This window comes from Petaurus breviceps, unplaced genomic scaffold (genome assembly GCF_028583685.1).
Source record: "Petaurus breviceps papuanus isolate PSGF00001 unplaced genomic scaffold, PetGlider_PUasm1.0 227, whole genome shotgun sequence".
Classification (NCBI taxonomy): Eukaryota; Metazoa; Chordata; class Mammalia; order Diprotodontia; family Petauridae; genus Petaurus; species Petaurus breviceps.
In genome coordinates this window covers 6,240,157-6,259,412 of record NW_027185896.1, presented here as the reverse complement: position 1 = coordinate 6,259,412, position 19,256 = coordinate 6,240,157, and the positions used below count along the sequence as shown (strand labels likewise).

The 19,256-nt window shown below is 45.6% G+C and overlaps 1 protein-coding gene and 1 long non-coding RNA gene across 3 annotated transcripts; both read left to right on the top strand.

Annotated features, from left to right (window-relative positions):
- The first annotated feature begins 95 nt into the window (after positions 1-95).
- On the top strand, positions 96-7,439 carry LOC138166936 (uncharacterized). Of its 2 annotated transcripts, none has more exons than XR_011169779.1 (5): positions 96-348; positions 2,194-2,372; positions 2,962-3,073; positions 4,533-4,763; positions 6,167-7,439. It is a non-coding gene; the product is annotated as an uncharacterized lncRNA (long non-coding RNA). The 2 variants fall into 2 exon arrangements; XR_011169778.1 differs by having other exon boundaries at positions 96-474.
- Positions 7,440-8,495: 1,056 nt separating this feature from the next.
- Positions 8,496-19,007, top strand: PPM1M (protein phosphatase, Mg2+/Mn2+ dependent 1M). The gene is made up of 10 exons (XM_069095565.1): positions 8,496-9,045; positions 11,968-12,091; positions 12,207-12,461; positions 12,795-12,907; positions 14,309-14,393; positions 14,560-14,678; positions 14,778-14,841; positions 15,241-15,348; positions 16,193-16,341; positions 16,889-19,007. The coding sequence occupies exons 1-10, from the start codon at positions 8,711-8,713 to the stop codon at positions 17,046-17,048; spliced, it is 1,512 nt and encodes a 503-aa protein (XP_068951666.1). The 5' UTR covers positions 8,496-8,710; the 3' UTR covers positions 17,049-19,007.
- The last annotated feature ends 249 nt before the right edge of the window (positions 19,008-19,256 follow it).

Genomic DNA, 19,256 nt, shown 5'->3' with positions numbered 1-19,256 from the left:
CCCTCCCCCAGACCTTCCCTTCCCGGGAGTCCGACGGGCGAGGGTGGGCGGGCCCGGGCCCCGGAGAGGTGGATGGGGGCGCAGGTGCGCAGGTGGAGGCGGAGGCGTGCACCAGCCGGGAGCACGTCGGGGCGGGGGCGGGGCTGCTCCGGGGCGCATACTTTATCCTTCCCGCCCCCTTGGAGGGCAGGGAGTGCACCGAGCGGAGGCACGAGCACCGCGGCTCCGCGGAGAGAGAAAGCCGGAAGCGTCCATCTTACCGGCTGAGAGCCTGCTTTGGTGTTGGCAGCCCGGGGATCTCTGCCCGAACGTGGGCAGAGGTCGAGCTTATACACCTGCCCAAACTCGGTACTTACTGCCCATCCGTGCCGGGCCCCAGGTCCAGACTATCGTAAAATTTTCAGCCGGAATGAATGAATGAATGAATGAATGAATGAATGAATACAAAAACGTTCATTAAGTGCTACATGCCAAGTAAGTTAGTCCCAGCCCTCAGGGAGTTTACTTTCTAGCCGAAGAAGACATATAGGGGACCGGTGATTAGTGCCTGGAAAGTCACTGGGATGCTAAACCAGTCCATGGGATTGACGTTCCACTTCCCAGGAGCAATGTAGATTTGATGTGATTACTGTGCCCAAAGCAGGAAATGGAGGGAAGGGGACAGAAGGGATGCACGCATCTAGTGACAAAACCGATGACTAGATGACCTTGGTTGGCAGCCGGATGGGATGTAAGTCTGGCTAGATATGGTTAGCTAAGTGACATTACGCTCATTAATCCACCCACCAAAGAAAGAGGCAGTGTGGGTGGAGTACTGTCTATCCACATATCGTGGAAAGAGAACTGTCCTTGGAGTCAGGAAGACCTGTGTTCAAATCCTATTTTAAACCCATATTAGCCGTGTAAACCTGGGTAGGCTGCTGAACCACTCTGGGCTTTCTTTTTCTAATTTGTTAAAGGAGGTGGTTACACTGATGGCCTCTTGGGGACCCTTCCAGGCCTAAATCTTTGATCCAATTGGGCCAGTTCAGCCCCAGGGACAGGAAACCTTAGTCCCTAGGGAGGATCTAGAGAATTTTACAGATGAGGAGATGAATTCCCCCACTTCACAAAACAGGTAGCAAGTACTAGGGACAAGGTTAAAACCTAAGTTCTTGGACTCCAAATGTAGTGGAGTCCATTCCACCTTAATTACCCTTTCCTGGTATTCTTCCCGGGAAGCCTTCATCTAGAAAGTACAAAATAGAGAACAGAGATTTTATTTATGTTTATAGTTTGGTTTCATGAAGACCTTGGTCACTGTGCAAGATGCTTTATCATAGCTTAACTGAACCCCAATGAAAGCTTTGGAATATTTGTGACAGAAATGATACCTTTGGGGCAACTAGGTGTCGTCAAAGTGAGTCAGGAGGACCTGAGTTCAAATGCAACCTCAGACACTTAACAGTAGCCGTGTGACGTTGGGCAAGTCACTTAACCCCAATTACCCTGCCCTACTCCCTCCAAAAAGCAAAAAAAAAAAAATTGATAATCCTGTTTAGATTTACTGCTGTTTATTAAGCCTAACACAGTGGTTAGAAGAAACCACATCCCTCTTAATTTTGTAAAAAAAAAAAGGATTTGAGTCTAGTTCTGTTAAAAATGAGAATGTAATCTACAAATGAATAAATACTTTTATCTTAAAAAGATACATATGATACAAATGAATAAATACTTTTATCTAAAAAAGAAAAAAATTACCCTTTTCTGTGCAGCCATCAATGTTCACACTCAACTCAAAAAAATAAAGTGCCAAAGTAGAACACATAAATTCCTAGGATTAAACGTTCCTGACTCCCAGCCAGCAGGTTTCTTCTCCCCCTTCCCCCACCTCAATCTCTCACACACTCTGATTATAGCACTAGATTACTAAAGTAGTCTCCCCACAATAAGATTATTAATATATGAAATACAAAGGCCACTGACAGATAAGGAAACTGAGATGTAGAGAAGGGCCTCTCCCAAGCTCACACAGATAATGTAGCACTTGGGAGCTGGGCCATCTCCAGTCATTCTGATCTATATCTGACCACTGGACCCAGATGGCTTCAGAAGAGAAAGTGTGGCTGGTGACTGCACAGCCCTGCCTCACTTAAATCCAATTCACTTAAAAGTCCATGGCATCACCTCCCTGATGTCTTGGTCCTCTTTTAGAATGATGGACAAACCACAACCACGGCACTTGGGGCAAGATTGAGGAAACTGAGGAAAATTTGTACCTAAGACTTGGGAGGAGAACAATATTTCTGAAGCCAATCTTTCGGAGAATATTCATTCACACTTACCAAAAGCTTCAGAGAAGGATCAGGCCTGAGAAAAGCCCTTTGGATTTGGTGAGTAGAAGGTCACTGATGATCTTAAATCTTAGAGGGAGCAACTGTCGTAGGATGGGAGGTGGGGGAAGTTAAGAGGAAAGATTCCCGAAGGTTGAGTGTAATTGAGAGATGAAAAATGGAAGTAGAAAATGTAGATCAAGGCCCTTTACCAGCCTGATCACCCTTCTCAGAACACTCTCCAGCTTAACAAAGTCTTCGAAATGTGCTGAAAACTGGATACAATATTTCTGATGGGTTCTGAGCAGAACAGAACATGGGCCCTTTTATTACCTCACTCAGTCTAGATACTATGTTAGTCTCTTTCTCATTCCCTTATGTTCTTCCTCTTTCGATATGATATTTTCTCTTCCCTTCATAGCCAAATTTAGGTTAAATGAATCATTCAACAAGTATCTATTGTGTTCCTACTGTGTGCCAGATAAGGTGTTAGGTGCCTGGGATAGGAGGACAGAGAAATGAAACAATCCCTACTCAAAAGGAACTTATATTCTAATGGGTTTGACAAAAGTACCAATAAAAGCATATACTTTTATGTAAAGTTAATAAGTGCACTTACATAGGTGTGTGTATATTCAATTTTTTTCAGGCATGTCCAAGTCTTTGTGACTCCATTTGAAGTTTTCTTGGCAAAAATACTGCAGTGCTTTGCCATTTCTTCTCCAGCTCATTTTACAGACGAGGAAACTGAGGAAAACAGAGTTAAGTGACTTGCCCAAGATCACCCAGCTAGTGTCTGAGGTCAGATTTGGTCTCAGGAAGAGGAGTCTTCCTGATTCCAGGCCCAGCACTCTATCCACTTTGCCATCTAGCTGCCCTTGTATATCTACATATATTACACAAAGTACTGTAGTCTAAGATACTCTGACAGGGAGGGATCATGAATTCAGGGCCGATTTAGACCTAGAGGTCATCTTCTCCTTAAACCCCTTTTTTACAGAAAAGAAAACAGCCTCATTGAGGTAAAGAGACTTTCCTCAAGATCACAGCTCCAACAGGGTCTTTCTACTGTCCCACCGATGCTATCTGGTTTTCTTCCTCCTTCTCTTGCTCCTCCTCCAGGAGGTACAGTCGACCTCCCTGTCTCCCCTTCCTCCTCCCTCCTAGTGGGTAGCTGGCAGGCACCAAAGTACAAACTGCTAACACAGAACCCAAGGGGAAGGCAGCTGGCGGCTCTAGGGCCCTTTGGGCAGCCTCTTCTAGCAGGAAGCCACGAAGAGGAAGTAGCTTTGCCACCTGCTACCATGAGATGATCCAGCTGGTGATTCATCGGCACCCAGACCATGAGCCAGCAAGTGACTCCCCCTTGTCTTTTCTGGAAGGAACCTTCAATCACAGGTTCATACAATGATAGTCATCATCTACATAGCACCTACTATGTGCCAAACACTGTGTTAAGTGCTTCACAAGTATTATCTCATTTGATCCTCATAGTAACACTAGGAAATAGGTGCTATTATTATTCCCATTTTATATTTGGGGAAACTGAGGCAAACAGGTGAAGTAACTTGTCTGAGGCTTCATTTGAATTCAAGTCTTCCTGACTCCAGGACCAGCATTTTATCCACTGAGCCACCTACCTAGCTGCCTAGTGTATGTGTGTATGTATATATACATATTGTATATATATGCTTATATGCATGTATATGCACATGTATACACACATGTGTGTGGTATATATGTGTGTGTATATATATATATATGTATTTATAAGAGAGAGACAGAGAAAGAGAGAGAACATTGGAAGGGCCCTCAGAAATCATCCAGTTCAACCCCATTATTTTACAGAGAGGAAATTGGAACCTAGAAAAATTAAGAGACTTGACAAGGTCACACAAGCAATATAGTGGAAAGTTGAACTCAGACTAATTCCAAATCCAGTGATTTTCCCACTGTACCACATGACTTATTGTGAACTTAGCTTTAAACAATAATACAACCAATAAACTGATATCCACACTTATTTAAAAACCAAACGATGACTCCCCCCAGTAGCTCCCTATTGCCCTCTCCACTGGCCCAGCACTTGACGTGTGTTAGTATTTTCCCTCTTCCCCTTTCACATTGTCCTTTTCCTTTTACATGGTCATTGTGAATACTATCCTTATGGCTCTACTGTCCTCACTTGGTATTAATTTCAGATCCCTTTCTTTTCCAAAGGGCTGTACTGAAGCCCAGAAAGGAGCAGCAGCTTGTCCAAGGCCACCCAACGAGTCAGAGCTAGCTGGGATTTGAACCTAAGTCTTCTGACCACCTGACCAGGATTCTCAGCCCTCATCTCCAATTCCCTGAGGCTCAGTTTCTACTTCTTTAAAATGGAATTAATAATAATTTCTGCCCTGTCCTGTTTCCCTCCCAGAGCCATTGTGAGGAGCCCATGACAAAATGGAGGTAAGGGACTTGGGAAATTCTTTGGGGTGGAGGGCAGGGTGCTCAATAATTTTCAAGATTGTGTGGGACTCCTGAGACTAAAATGTTTGAGAGCCAGTACTCTAAGGGGACTCACTTAAGTGGCTTTATCACTATGTTTGCAGGTGACTCCACTCCAAGGTATAATGAGATTGGACTGTTTAATGATTTCTTAAACTCCTGTCACTCACTCCACCTGAATCCCTTGTCCCTCTCTCTCCAGTCCTCTTACCTGAAATCTAATATTAGAAACTCTTTTGTTTTAATTTGCTTCTTCCTTTAAAGAGCAGCTAGGTGGTAAAGTGGATAGAAGATGGTGCCTAGAGTCAGGAGAACCTTGTTCAAACCTCAGACCCTTAATAGCTATGTGACTCTGGGTAAGTCACTTAACCCTATTTGCTTCAGTTTCCTCATCCATAAAATGAACTGGAGAAGGAAATGGCAAAGCACTCATGCCCTTGCCAAGAAATTCCCAAATAGGGGCATGAAGAATCAGGCACAACTAACAACTTCCTTTAAAATGTAAACAGTCCTAGGAGAGATAGGGGCAAGAGTGAGTTACTGTAGAAAAGCTAGTTGAGCTCAGCCAGGAAGTACTCTGAAGCTTGGGGGTCACTGTCAGGCCAGGGGATTAAGGACTGGGAAGGGAGCTCTTCAGAATTGTAACTATTCCTGAGGTGTGACTTGGTGGGCTAGTTCACCTCAACTGGACTTCCCAGTCTATGGGAAGAAGGAGGAAAGGTGGGAGAGATGTTACAGATGAGATGCCCTATAGAAACATTGCAGACTCCAGACTCCGCCATGCTAAAGGGATATATCATAACCAGTCTATAAGAGAAGGACATTATAGACTAATTAATAGACTTAGATGGCAGTGTGGGGGCAGGAAGGGGGAAAAGAGAGAGATCACTAAGTTCAATAAACTTTGATTGAGGACCTACTGTGTTCAAGGCACTGTGCTAGATATTGGGGATACAAAAACCAAATAAAACTCCAGTCCCTAGCTTCAAGGAGCTTACTTTCTACTAGGGGAAGCAGAACAGAGGGAGGTTATATTACAGACAAGTAATCCTTCCTTGCCATTGTTTAGAAGAAGGTATGTAGGCAAAGGTGATGATGTCAGAGTACTCTCTGTTCTGTGAGTCACTTGCACAACTTCTAAGGATGGTAACGACGTCAAGGAGGACATCCTTTCTGAAGATTTCCCCTACATCTTCCCCTTTTTATGAAGCACACTAACCTGGGACTCTAAGAGGCTACTAATCTTGGCTGTGAGCACCCCTCCTGATGTACAGAGAGAATGAAACCTAGGACTGGACTAGCACTTAACTCCCTTAAATTGTCCCAAGCCCACCGAAGATTCACTATTGTCTCTTCCACTCCAGGATGCAGAAGACACTCAAATGCCACCCCAGAGAAGGGGAGCAATTACGTCTCTCCCTACTGAGGCCATAAGGAAAGGAAATGGACATAGGAAGACTTGGTTGAGACAACCAGAAGGACTTCCTGATTGGAAAGATGTAATTGCAGTCACAGCTGGAAGAACCAGATGATTCTAAAGAAGTAGCCCTTCTAGTCACTCCCTACCCTCCACCCATGCAGATCTCCTCCTTCCCTGGGACTTATTCCCCCTTAGGGCCAAAGATCCCTTCCCACAAGAGGTGCTTTGAGATTATAAACTGAAAGACCTTATATAATTACTGAGGAGAGAAAGGGGGATGCTCCATGACTTTGCTCATTGTTTCCTATGCCTGGAATTTTCTCCTTTCCAACTTCTATCCATTGAACCCCAACCTATTCTTTTCCAGCTCCATCTTAAATGCCAGCTTCTTCCAGGGAGCCACCCCAGAATGCCTTCTTTGGAGTATCTGTATTGTTTCACATTCTTCTGCCACAGTGTAGGCTCCATGAAAGCAGAGATCCTGTTGTAGATTTGTGTGGCTTTGTGTCTTCCCCCAATGTCCCCATATGCTGTACACATGCTAATCTGAATGAATGGCATAGGGCACACAAACTCAGGGATCAAAACAAAGAGAGGTACACATATGTATGCCCATGCACACACACATAGGCATGCACAGATCATAGAATCTGGAGCCAGGCCTTCCCAGAATCCCAGAGCTTCAGTCTCAGGAGGCCTCTGAACTAGTCCAACTCATAACTGAACAAAAATCTCCCCTATGACATATGTCATACCAGGGATTGTGTGGGCTTTAATGGAAGACCTTATTTAACTGAAGTTTCCTCAATGCCCATCTGGCTGCACTCATTTTAGACTTCTTTTTTATTTTTCCACACTGCTGTGGCTTCTCCTCCACCCACCCCCATAGTTTTTCATTGGGAAATTCCAACATCCTGCAAGATCTTGCAGAATCTTGAAAAGATTAGTCCTAATACTAACTCATCATCAGTACCCTTTCCAACTCTGAGTGAAGGGTGGAGTCATGAATTCCTCAACCTCCATTTAAGGAGCACCAGCTGCCCTCATTTTAGTCTTTGACTTCTATACCATTCTCCCCCCCTTTCATTTCACACTCACCTTCAGCTTTCTGTTGTCTTCCTGATTCTAAGCCCAGTGCTCAATCCACTGGTACTACCTGCCTGGCATTCATTGAGTAGCCACTTAATAAATTTATTAACTATTATTAATTGAACTCAGAAAAAGAAAACCACAACCTTCCACAAGCAGCCGGTTTGATTTTTTCCATCGCTCGAATGGTTACAAGTTTTCTCTAATATCGAGCCTAACACCTCCTCTTTGTAATTTTCATAAAGCCTTGTCCCTTCTGGAGTGGATAGTCAAGTCAGTAAACATTTATTGAGCAGCGACTCCATGCCAAGCACAGTGCTAAAGACCTGGGGATACAAATATGGAAAAGAAAGATGGTCCTGGTCTTCAAGAAGCTTACTCTCTAACGCGGGAAGACATAAATCAGAAAAGAAAGCTGAAAAGTGGGATGGGACGAGAAGGTACCCAGCGTCGAAGAGAACAAGCCTGATTCATTCTCCACCGGACAAGCCCACGTTGTGATTTCAGTTTGGCAGAGTGCTTTCCATAAAGATACGCTTTAGATCCTCCCCCCAACTCTGGGAAGGCAGGTGCTATTCTTACCTCGATGTTATAGAGGCTCTCCCAGACGTAAAGTGTCTGAGCTAGTGTTCGAACTCAGGGTTTCCCTAACTTCACCGCCAGCACTCTATCTACGGCCTCAACCTAGCTCTCTTTTCCTGAAGACTGAGAAATGCTGGGCAAATAATCTCTCTCCAGCCTTCCCCTGATTTACTAGTCTAGTAACCTTTCTAGGCCAGCGGATCTCAAACTTCTAGGTATGAGTCAAGACCCCGTTACACTCTTAAAAATTAGTGAGGATCCCCCCACCCCAAGAGCTTTAGTTTATGTGTGTTCTATCTACCCACACTTAATGTATTAGAAATGAAAACGTCTTCGTATTATGAAAACAGGCAGCCCCCAGGCTACACTTTGAGAACTTCAGACTTATTTGACAGATGAACCGCTAGTGATTTTTACAAGATTATGCAGCTCGTAAGCAGCCCAGCTACGTGGATTCGAGCCCACGGCCTGTGGCTCCGGACCGTAGGGTTGCTTTCAGTACAATATACCAGGTTTCGGGTCTCGCAGCTAGACCGACCCGCCCTCCAGGAAACAGACCAAGCTCCAGTGTGGGTTCCTCCTACCCCTGTCCAGTCAGCCCCACTTTGGTCCCTCCTCCCCGCCTCGCCCCGCCCTTTCCTGCGCCCCGAACCCCAGACTCCGGACTCCGAGGTCCGAGTGCCCGGGTCTAATCGGGAGGAGGGAGCTGCTTCGCAACTTCTCTTCGAGAAGAGTGTCCGAGATCCCTGAGGGCCGCGGGCCGGGCAGGAGTCACCCACTCGGGACGCCGTCTGTCAGAGCCCCGACGAGGCCGTGGATGAGGACCCCGCGCGGGCTGCCCCGTGCCTCCGCGCCCATGTCCACACAGTGGTTCCGACGCCGCTTCCAGCACCGGGTCCCCTCCTGGGGCCGCAACCAATCAAAGGAGACGGGATGGGGAACCGGCCTTGGGGACGCTGTCGGGAGCCGGGGGCCGCAAGCCTGTGGCAGAGCCGAGCCGGCCAGTCCGCTCCCCTACAGGCGGCCCAAGTTCCTGCGAGGTGTCGGCGCGGCTCCCCGGCCTGACCCTTACCCAGATCCTCAGATCCGTCCCAGGCCGGTGTACTGTCCAGCCCCGGACCGGTCTCTGCCTTGGAACGCGGGCTACGCCGAGTGAGTGAACGACTGCCCGCCCCCTCCAGCCTCTCCCCAGCTCTGGGCTCTCTCCCACCCCAGTTCTCTTCTCTCCCAACTCGAAATCCCCTGCCTCCGAGCCCCTTCCCTCTCTCCTTCCTCCTCATTACATCCTTTTCTGGAACTTGCTTCCTTCTGCAGCTCGGACCTGAAGGATGAGTGTAGAGAAAGGGGTAAGGGACTGATTTGGGGCACAGGGTCTTGTGTGGAAGTCTAGGGAATAGGAAATACCAGGGAGGTGAAGACTCTGACCCCGCTACTTTGGGGAATGAGCAAGTCTTGGGAAAGAATCAGAGGGAAATGTACCTCTGGGTCCACTCTACTTACCCTGCCCCTTTGTGGACTTCATTTACCCCCTCTCTAAGTTAGGGTCGGGAATTAGGGACAACAGACCACCCAGATAGCTGGGACTGGGGCTGAAAGGGCGGACAGGAGAAAGAGGAAAAAAGACTGCACAAGAGGAAGAAGTGCTTGCGTGTGGAGGATGGCAAAGGGGCTCAGCCTAGCTAGCTCTCAGGTGTCGATTTGATTGTGTTTTGCGGGGGAAGGTGTGGGTGTAAGTGGAACTCTGAACTCTCCCAAGCGTAACAGTTCCTCTTTCAGTGAGTTCACAGGCTAGGTAGACAGGGAGAATAGCCTTGAATCTGTATTGTTGACTGTGTTAAGTGTTAGTGTGTGGACCTGAAATCAGGAGAGGGTGAGCTTCAGAACTGACCAACCTTGGACAAGTCACTTGACAGGATTTTGAGAATTTTGAGCTGGAAGGGATCTCAGGAACAGTCTAGAGATGAGCAGGACCCTGAGAGCCAGAGAGGTTAAGTAACTTGCCAGAGGTCACACAGGTAGTAAGCAGAAACTAAATCAACAAACATTTTTTGATGGCTATCCCCAGCATACAGAGCCTGGACAAATAAGATCTTGCCCTTGTGTCGCTTACAGTTTAGTAGTTGGCCAAGATGTCAACATATATAATCATAAAACAATATTAGATCAGAGAATTACATACAAAATGGAAAAAGATCTTTTCTAGAAAGGAGAAGCCTTCTTGGAAGTGGCCTTTGTGTTGGGTTTTAAAGAATGTATAGAAATGTGAAGTTTGGAAGGAAGGCATTCCTGGAGAGCTTCAGCCACTAAACCAAGAATGCAAGAAAGCCCTGGACATGTTTGGAGCTGAGATTTTTCCAATTTGGTGAAAGCCTAAATTAGGTAGAGGAGGCTGTTAGGAGATAAAGAACATCCATTGAGGACCTTGAATGCCAGATGGGGTAGTAGGGAGCCACAGAAACATTATTAAGAACATATTTTATTCTAAGCATTTAACCCCCACCCCCCACACCTTCAAATTGAACCTCCCTTTTGATTAAAAAAAAAAACAAAAACCATCCTGTGAACCTGACCTGTATGCAGGCTCTGTCCTAGGAGGCCCTTGCCTCCCTGCTACGGTGAAGGTTAGGGAATATGTTTTATTATCTGGCATCTGGGACCTTCCAGTACTCAGAACTCGACCTCTTTTTTTAGTGGATTTGGGTTTTTTTGGTTTACATTTTATAGTCATTCTGTGTAACATTCTCTCATTCTATTTGATTTCACTTTATCCGTTCTTGTACATCTTCCCAAGTTTCACTGAAATCCTTATATTTGTAATTTCTTACTATTCAGCTAGGTGGCACAGTGGATAGAACACTAGGTCTGGAGTCAGGAAGACCTGAGTCCAAATCTGGCTTCAGACACTAGCTGTGTAACCCTGGGCAAGTCACTTAATCCTGTTTGCCTCCGTTTCCTCTTATGTAAAATGATTTGGAAAAGGAAATGGCAAATCACTCAAGTATCTTTGCTAAGAAAACTCCAAATGGGATCATGAAAAGTCAGACACCATTGAACAACATTCACATACCATTTTCAGTCACTTTAATCAATATGCACTCATTTTGTTCCTATGGTTTTGTTTTGTTTTTTTCTGCCACCAAGTGTATCGCTCTAAAAATTCAGGAATATATTGGGCCTTTGTTTCTGACTTTGACCTCCTTGGGATATGTGCTCAGTAATGGGATTGGTGGAGTAAAGGTCTGAAGATTCTGGGGCAGAGGAGTAACATAACCAAGCCTATAGGGGAAATAATTTTTCTAGCATTGGGAATGAAAAATGAATTGGAGGGGGGAAAGAGTAGATAGGAAGACTTATAAATTACAATAATCTAGGTTTAGGAGAGGGTAATAAGGGTCTGTACTAGGGTAGTGAAGGGTAAGATTATTGAGAGGAAAGAGGATTGATGGGAGGAGATATTGAGGTGAACTTGACTTGACCTGGTAACTTGGGTATTATATCATCCATACATCATGTGAGGGAGAGGGAAGCATGAACATTAACACCAAGGTAGTCAAGGGGGGATTCACCCCTCTGAACTGGCTTCTTTTTTTTTTTCTTTTTGGAGGGGCAATTGGGGGTGACTTGCCCAATGTCACATGGCTAGTTTTGTGTGTTGTGAACTCAGGTCCTCCTGACTCCAGGGTCTCTGCTCTATTCACTGTGCCACCTAGCCACCCCTGAACTGGTTTCTTTATCTAGAAAATGGGAATAAATGAGATCGCCATTACCTACTTCACAGGGTATTGTGAGAAAGGTGCTTTTGTAAGTTTTAAAGTGCTGTAGCAACTGGGATTAATAACACTCATGATACCATTATATTCTTGGTGGCTTATTTTTCTTTTTTTTGGCTGAGAAGAAAATTGATTGATTGATTGATTGGTCCGGCTGATGGAACCCTTTGTCCAGAGAAGAGCTTGGGTAGTCAGGATGTGGAGGGGGACCCCAACTCCAGTTACCCCACCCTGATCTGGGTCTATAGCCTCTCTGCAGGACATTTCTTGGAGTGAAGTGTGAACCATAATTCTGTGGCTACAGGGTTATTAATGCAGAGAAGTCCGAGTTCAACGAAGACCAAGCAGCATGCGGTCAGTTGTCCATCAAGCATAGGGAATTAGGAGATGATGAAGACCAGGAGTGGATGATCCTGTGCCAGGAGGAGGTGAGGGCCCAGGCTGGGATCTGGGACTGGGCAGGCCTATTCCTCATACGTTGGGGAAGGACCTAGGCTTTGGGCAGATGACTACCATAACTTAACATCTACCTTCCTGGCACAGTATATTACTGGCTGTTACTGGGCGCTGTTTGATGGACACGGGGGTCCTGCTGCTGCAGTCATTGCCTCCAATATCTTGCATAGCTGCTTGAGGGGAAAGCTGGAGGATGTAGTGGAGGGTATCCTGGCCCCCCAGCCCCCTATGCACCTTAGTGGCTGCTGCATCTGCCCCAACGATCCCATATTTGTGGAGGAGAAAGGAATCCAGACACAAGATCTGGTGATTGGAGCCATAGAGAAAGCTTTCCAGGAATGTGTGAGTCTGGGACCAGGGCTGGGAGGAAGCTTGGCTTGGGGCATCCAAAGTGGAAGGTAGGGATGGGCTTGGAGACCTGTGGGAGGTGATAGAGTGAATCCCTGTTCTTAAGCACACTCACTGGTGCTGGAGAGGTACCTTTATATGCTCTTAGGGATTGTGGATCAGTCATAAAGCAGCCCTCCTTAGGTGGATAATGGAAAGTGGATTGGGAGATTGGGGAAAAGGGGGGGGGTACCCTGCTCATAAGGTCTCCTAGTGGCTGCTGGGTCTCCTCTCCTGGAGCAGTTGTCTGATGTAATCTGGGGGCGGGGGGCGGGTTTATGTCAACAGGACACAATGATTGGGCAGGAGATGACAGCCACTGGCCAGTCTGGGGGCTGCACGGCTCTGGCCATCCTCTACCTGGAGGGGAAGCTATATGTTGCCAATGCCGGGGATAGCAGGTGAACACCAAGAACTGTCTGGGTCCTGGCCTGTACTGGGTCTCAGATGTGAGTCCCTGGACAAGAGCCTCAAAGAGGGGTGGGTGGACTTAGAAGTCTGTCCCTCCCCTTTCTGGGTCAGTTCCCTTCTCTATAAAACAAGAGGGTTAGACTAAAATGACCTTGAGGATTCACAAATCGGGGAGACAACACGGCATTCCCAAACTAGTTAGGACAAATGTCAGATACAGCTCTAGTTCAAAAGAGAACCTGGTCAACATGTGAAAGATTTTTTTTTTTTTAAGAGCCCAGTACTGTGGCCTGGGAGCACTTGAGATGGGGTTTGTAAAGCAAAGTAATAGTAGAAAGAACCCTTGGTGCCAAAAGACCTGGGTTCAAATTCTCATGCTAACAATCACTGTCTTAAATGTTTGGGCAGATAACAATGTCTTCAAGCCTCAATTATTTCTATAAAATGATTGACAATTTAACTCCCTACTGCCATGAGGAAAGTGTGTGCTTGCTTTCTTTGTAAAACTGACAGTACTACAGCAAAGTGTTATTAACAGATAACTTCATGTACAATGTTGAATCATAATACTATTAAATATTAATAACAATTACTATACTATTAATGGTATTACTTTATGATTAATAAATTATTGTTAATAACATGTCCTTTATACACTTACCATGTTCCTTTCTGTGGCAGGGCTATGCCTGTGTCTTATCTGCGTTGACTAGACTGGAAACCCCCAAAGGCAGACTTAAGGATGTATCTTCTATTCTTTCCCTCTACCTCCCACTCTCAGAGGTCACTCTATAGGTGGTTTAGGCATTGAGGTATAGGTGAAAAAGCCCTGGGCCTAGTAGTCCAGATGTCTGGGTTCTAGTCCTGGCTCTTGGCTTATAACTTGCTGTGTGGCATTAGACAAATTCCTTGCCCTCTCTGGGCCTTTTTCATTCTTTGGAAAAGGGGTTGAGTCAAGTGAGCTCAGAGATTCCTTCCAGCTGTAGCTTCCTAAAATTCCAAGGATGGCTCAGGTTAGCCAGAGAGTAATCAGTGGATAAGAGGAAAGAGGAGGTGAGGGTACAGAGGTTTGAGTAGGAGAGAAGTGAAAGATTAGGCTAGAGAGGTAGGCTGCAGTTATGATGATCATAAGGGTAGGAATCCTAGCTTTAGAATTGGAAAAGACATCAGTTTTACAGATGAAGAAACTGAAGCCTAGAGAGGCTAATTTGTCCAAAATCACAAAGGCAACAGTGCAGAACTGAGCTTTAAACATCCATATAGATGGATGTGCTATCCCTGAAGACTGGTGATCCATTAGGAAGCTGTCCAAGAGAGCCAGCTGAAGGCGAATAAGGCTCAGACTCCATGCTTTACATTGGGCTTACTGATACCCTCTGAATTTTTCCCAGAGCCATACTCGTGCAGAGAGAAGGCATGAGAGCTCTGAGTTCCGAGTTTACCCCTGAGACAGAGAGACAGCGAATTCAGCACTTGGTAAGCCCCTGGGAGGTGGAGGTTGGTAGAGACTGTAGAAGTCAGTATGATTTGAATTCCCAAATCTACTAGGCAAAAGGCTGGGGTATTTCAGGGAGACGGACATGACAGGCCTGAGGAGAACCTAAGAAGCATTCTGCACCTTGAGCTTGCTCTTGCCCTTTAGGCCTTCATTCATCCCAGGCTTCTGGCTAATGAGTTCACTCGACTGGAATTTCCCCGGCGCCTGAAAAGTGAAGACTTGGGACAGAAGGTTCTCTTTCGAGACTATAACATGAATGGCTGGTGAGTGGGTATATAGATTGTTTATTCTCGCTCTCACTCTAACCAAGGCCCTAACCATGGAGGTTCTCTTGGAGGGGCCATGACCTTTCTTTTTTTCAGGGGCTACAAACAAGTGGAAAAATCAGACCTCAAATATCCACTGGTTCACGGACAGGGTAAGCAGGTCAGTGATCTCACGTTCCCTCCTGCCCGAGTTTTCTCCGGTTAATCCTGTGTTTGATGCCTTTATTCAATGTCTAATAGATATCTATGATCTTGGTGGTGGGCTAAGAAAAGGGGCCTGCTGCGTGGGTAGGCTCTTCTCTTGGAACGGGCACTTGCCAAGGGCAGGGACCATGTCTCCATCAGTAGATCAGGGCCAACCTCCCTCCCCCTCACTCCCAAAGGAACCTAATACAGGGCCCTGCCTTAGCAGTATTACAGGATAAATCTGTTGCTTCCCAGTCTCTCTAGCTGGCTAGTTTCTCTTCCTGTGGGGGAGGATTACCACTGACCAAGACACCAGATAGTCACTAGATGCCTAAGCATCTTATGTGTCCCCATATCCTCTGTCCCCTACCAGGCTCGTTTGCTGGGTACTCTAGCTGTGTCCAGAGGGCTGGGAGATCATCAACTGAAGGTCCTGGACTCAGATATCAACATCAAGCCCTTTCTTCTCTCCATCCCTGAGGTGAGGGGACTGATTATGGTCTGAAGCCCAGGCCTAGCCTCTTGAGATGTGAGGCAAATGTGTATTTGCAACTTAAACTGCACATCTCAACTACAGCCCTCCCTGATCTTAATGGTGGGGGTAACCTTGGGTTTTCATGACCTTATTTGGGGACCCCAAGCTATGACACCACCTTTCCAGGCTCCAGATGCTTTTGAGTATCCAAGACCCATCAAGTTTGAGAGCTTTTATCACCTGGTTGGTGGCAACAATCAGTTTTTTCACCCAGATAGATAGCAATGTACAGGAACACAATTATAGATCCTTGAAGTAGTGAAATACTGATTTGTCTCACTGGACACTACCCACCTACTCTGCCCTCTAAACTCCTTTCCTAAGGGCCTCAGTGTGTCATAGGTTCATAGATCTTGGGCTGGAAGGTTTTAGAAGCCATCCAATTCACAATTCAAACTGCTTCATTTTACAGTTGAAACTGAGGCGGAGAGGTTTAGTTTGCCTAAGTTCACACAGCTAGCAAGCTTTGAACTCCTTTGACTTTAGAGGTAGGGTACTTTCCATTCTATCATGCCACCTCCCTAGGTAAAAGAACACTGGGCAGGGAAGCAGGAGACTTGATTCCTTGTATGACCTTGGACACTTCTTCCTTCCCCCATCCTTGAGCATTCATTTCTTCCTCTTTAAAAGCACGTTGTTGGTTTCCATGGTCTGACTTATCCCTTGCCATTCTGAAGCTTTCTGATTCTAACTGCTCTTCCCATCCTGAAGAACCAGCTGGGCCTGGCTACAAGTACAGCTCTGGTAGTATGGGAAAAGGACACTTAAGATCTCTTGGTTCTGACAACAGGTCACTGTAATAGATTTAGAAAAGCAGGAGACCCAGGAGGATGATGTGATCATCATGGCCACTGATGGACTCTGGGATGTCCTGTCTAATGAACAAGTAGCCCAACTAACATGCACCTTCCTCCAGGACAACAGACATGACCCTAACAGGTAATTCTAATGTGAGACAGGCAGAATATAGCAGAGAGAAGACTGGGGGTGGGGGGCCCAAAACGAGGCTGTTCAGGTCTGACCACCTATACCACAAGAGAGGGTAGCACTTGGGATCTAAAGATCTAAATCCAAACTCTAGTTCTGAGACTAGCTGCATTAACTGCATAGTTTACCTCTCAGCCATGAGTATTCCATAATCTTTAAACTACATGTGAGAAATGAAACTTTTTGTAGGAACAACACTTCAATATTATGTCCACCAACTCAAGGCTTCCAAGGGTGAGGAATGATTGCAGAATGTAGATAAGTAAAGAGGATGGACAAAAACAGCAGATACATTCAGATCTCAGCTCCAACACAACTGGCTATGGGGCAGTATGCAGGGCAATCTTGACTAAGTCTCCTTTTCTCTACCTGGACTGTCTTGAGGAAAGCACTATAGAAATCAGTTACTCCCTTAGGATAAAGGCATAGGGTCTCATCCCCAGCCCCCTGAAGATACTTGGTCAAGGAGGCTGATTCACCAGTGTCCTCCCTTCCTCAGGTTCTCACAGCTGGCCAAACTGTTGATCCACAGGACACAGGGCAGAGAGGATGGCACCTGGGAACACAGCTCAGCTGGGAATGTGATGGTGTCCTATGATGATGTCTCGGTGTTTGTGATTCCTTTGCACCCAAAAAACCAAAGGAGTAGAGATTCCTGAGGCCTTCCATTACTAGCTAAGCCCCACCTGTTCTTGAAACCTGGAATGAAGGGACAAGCTAAGGGAATTTCAAAAGAAGTTGGCTGCCTCAAGAGGAGTTGATGAGGGTGACCCTATTCAGTCTTGGGTTTCACATGTGCCTCATTTAGTCACAGCAGGCTCAGGACTAATCAGAAAGACACGTCCTAAATGTGCTCTTGCTACACAAGCTTTCCCTAGAACCCAGGGGACATGATAATTTACTCCCTGAAGCATGTTCAAGGAATGTTAGAAGAGGGACTGAAATAGGAAGGACCCTGGACTTTGAAGGATGGCAAGAGATGGGCAGTTCTTCCTCCCATTCTTTGTCTCTAGAAAGTTTCTTCCCTGGTTTGTCCAATCTAACTTTGGGAGAGGACAGAAAGTTGCCTTTTCCCTAAGGGAACCATCATGCATCTGCTAAGGAAGGGTATTAGAAGTCACATAATCCTGGCCAAAAAGCCTCCAGGATCCACACACCTGGTCCTCTGATTCTTTTTTTTTTTTTTAAAGCAATTGGGGTCAAGTAACTTGCTCAAGGTTACAGGGCCAGTTATTTCGTGTGGGTGCCAAGTATCTGAGGCTGGAACCAATCCTGGGTCTCCCAACAATGGCGTTCTTACTCACTGCACCACCTGGCTGCCCCTGGTCCTCTGATTCTAAGTGGGTGGATAAGGCTCCAGAATGATTTCTCTATGCTACTTAAATTATCATATACATTAGAACGAGGACTGAAAATGCAAACTGGTAGCACAAGCTGACTTGGTTTTTGTCTTTATAAAGTCCTCCAGCCTTCTCAGAGTTGCTACAGACAGGTGAATGCTTAACCCAGATGCCTTCTTACCTTGTAATATGTACCACAGGGTGGCTAGGTGGCACAGTACACTCAGGCACTAAACACTTACTAGCTGTGTGACTTTGGGCAAGTCATTTAACCCCAACTGCCCTGCCTTTCCCCTCCAAAAAGCAAAAATTTTTAAAAAGAAAATGTATTACAATGCTTATCTAAAAGCTTTACAGGTATCATAAAATGTTGGAAATGGAAAACTCCTAGCAGATAACCATTTTAGAGATAAGGAGAGATAAGGAGACCCTCCCCTCCCAATCCAGTGCTCTTGACCCCCCACCAGAGCTTGACTGAGCCAGGCTGGCACAAGTAAGACTTCTGAGATATCCCAAATTCTATGCACAAAAATCCGATTCTTTTTACTCATCCAAGTCCTACTGTGAAAATTTATGAACAATTCTAACAGGCTAAGTCTTTTGTCTACTTGGTCACAGAAGATTTGGGGTTACTACAAGGCAACTTTTGAAATAAAAAAACTCCACTTGAAGAAGTGACAGCTGGAGAAGAGGTCCAAAAGCCTGAAAATACTGTCATTAAGGAAAACTTACTAACACTATCTATCATGATCCTTTTGAAAAGGAGGAGAGAGGTCATAATTTTAAATATTTCCATTAAATGTTAAATACATGGACCAGGCTAGGCTCCAGTGAAAAACAGAAAAAAAAAAAAAAAAGGCACCTCCAAAGTTTTCCAAAGAAAATTTATGGATAAAGAGTACTGCATATTCTGTCACATGAAGTGTTGACTGCTTTTGCTAAACTTTTTCTTTTTAATTAAAAAAAAAAACTTTTTAGCGAAGGTAAAATTAAGGTGTTGCTCAACAGAAGAAAAATTTCCCAACTGTGTTCTTATCTGTGCTTAACTTCTCAAGTCAGTGCCTCTACTACAGAATTCTAGCTGCCCAGGCAGCCAGCAATGAGTTTCAATTATCACTGTGCCACCCTCCTGGAGACCATCCATATACCTGGACACCCAAAGTTTGCCTTTGCCTATCTTGTCCCTTTGCTTAGCTTTCTTTAGCCTCCTACCCTTCCCAGCATCACAAAAAGTGTCAACAAAATGCCAGAGAAATAAATGCAAACTACTAGAAAGCACTTCCTTTCAATCATGCCCTAAATTCCCCCAGATTGAGTTATCCCCCCCCCCTTTTTTTGCTTTTTGGAGGGGGGAGGGCAGGGCAATTGGGGTTAAATGACTTGCCCAAGGTTACACAGCTAGTGTTTAGTATCTGAGGTTGAATTTGAACTCAGGTCCTCCTGACTCCAGGGCCATGCTTTATTCACTGCGCCACCTAGACACCCCATGAATTATTATTCCTAAGGGCTCATCTACCAGCTGCATAG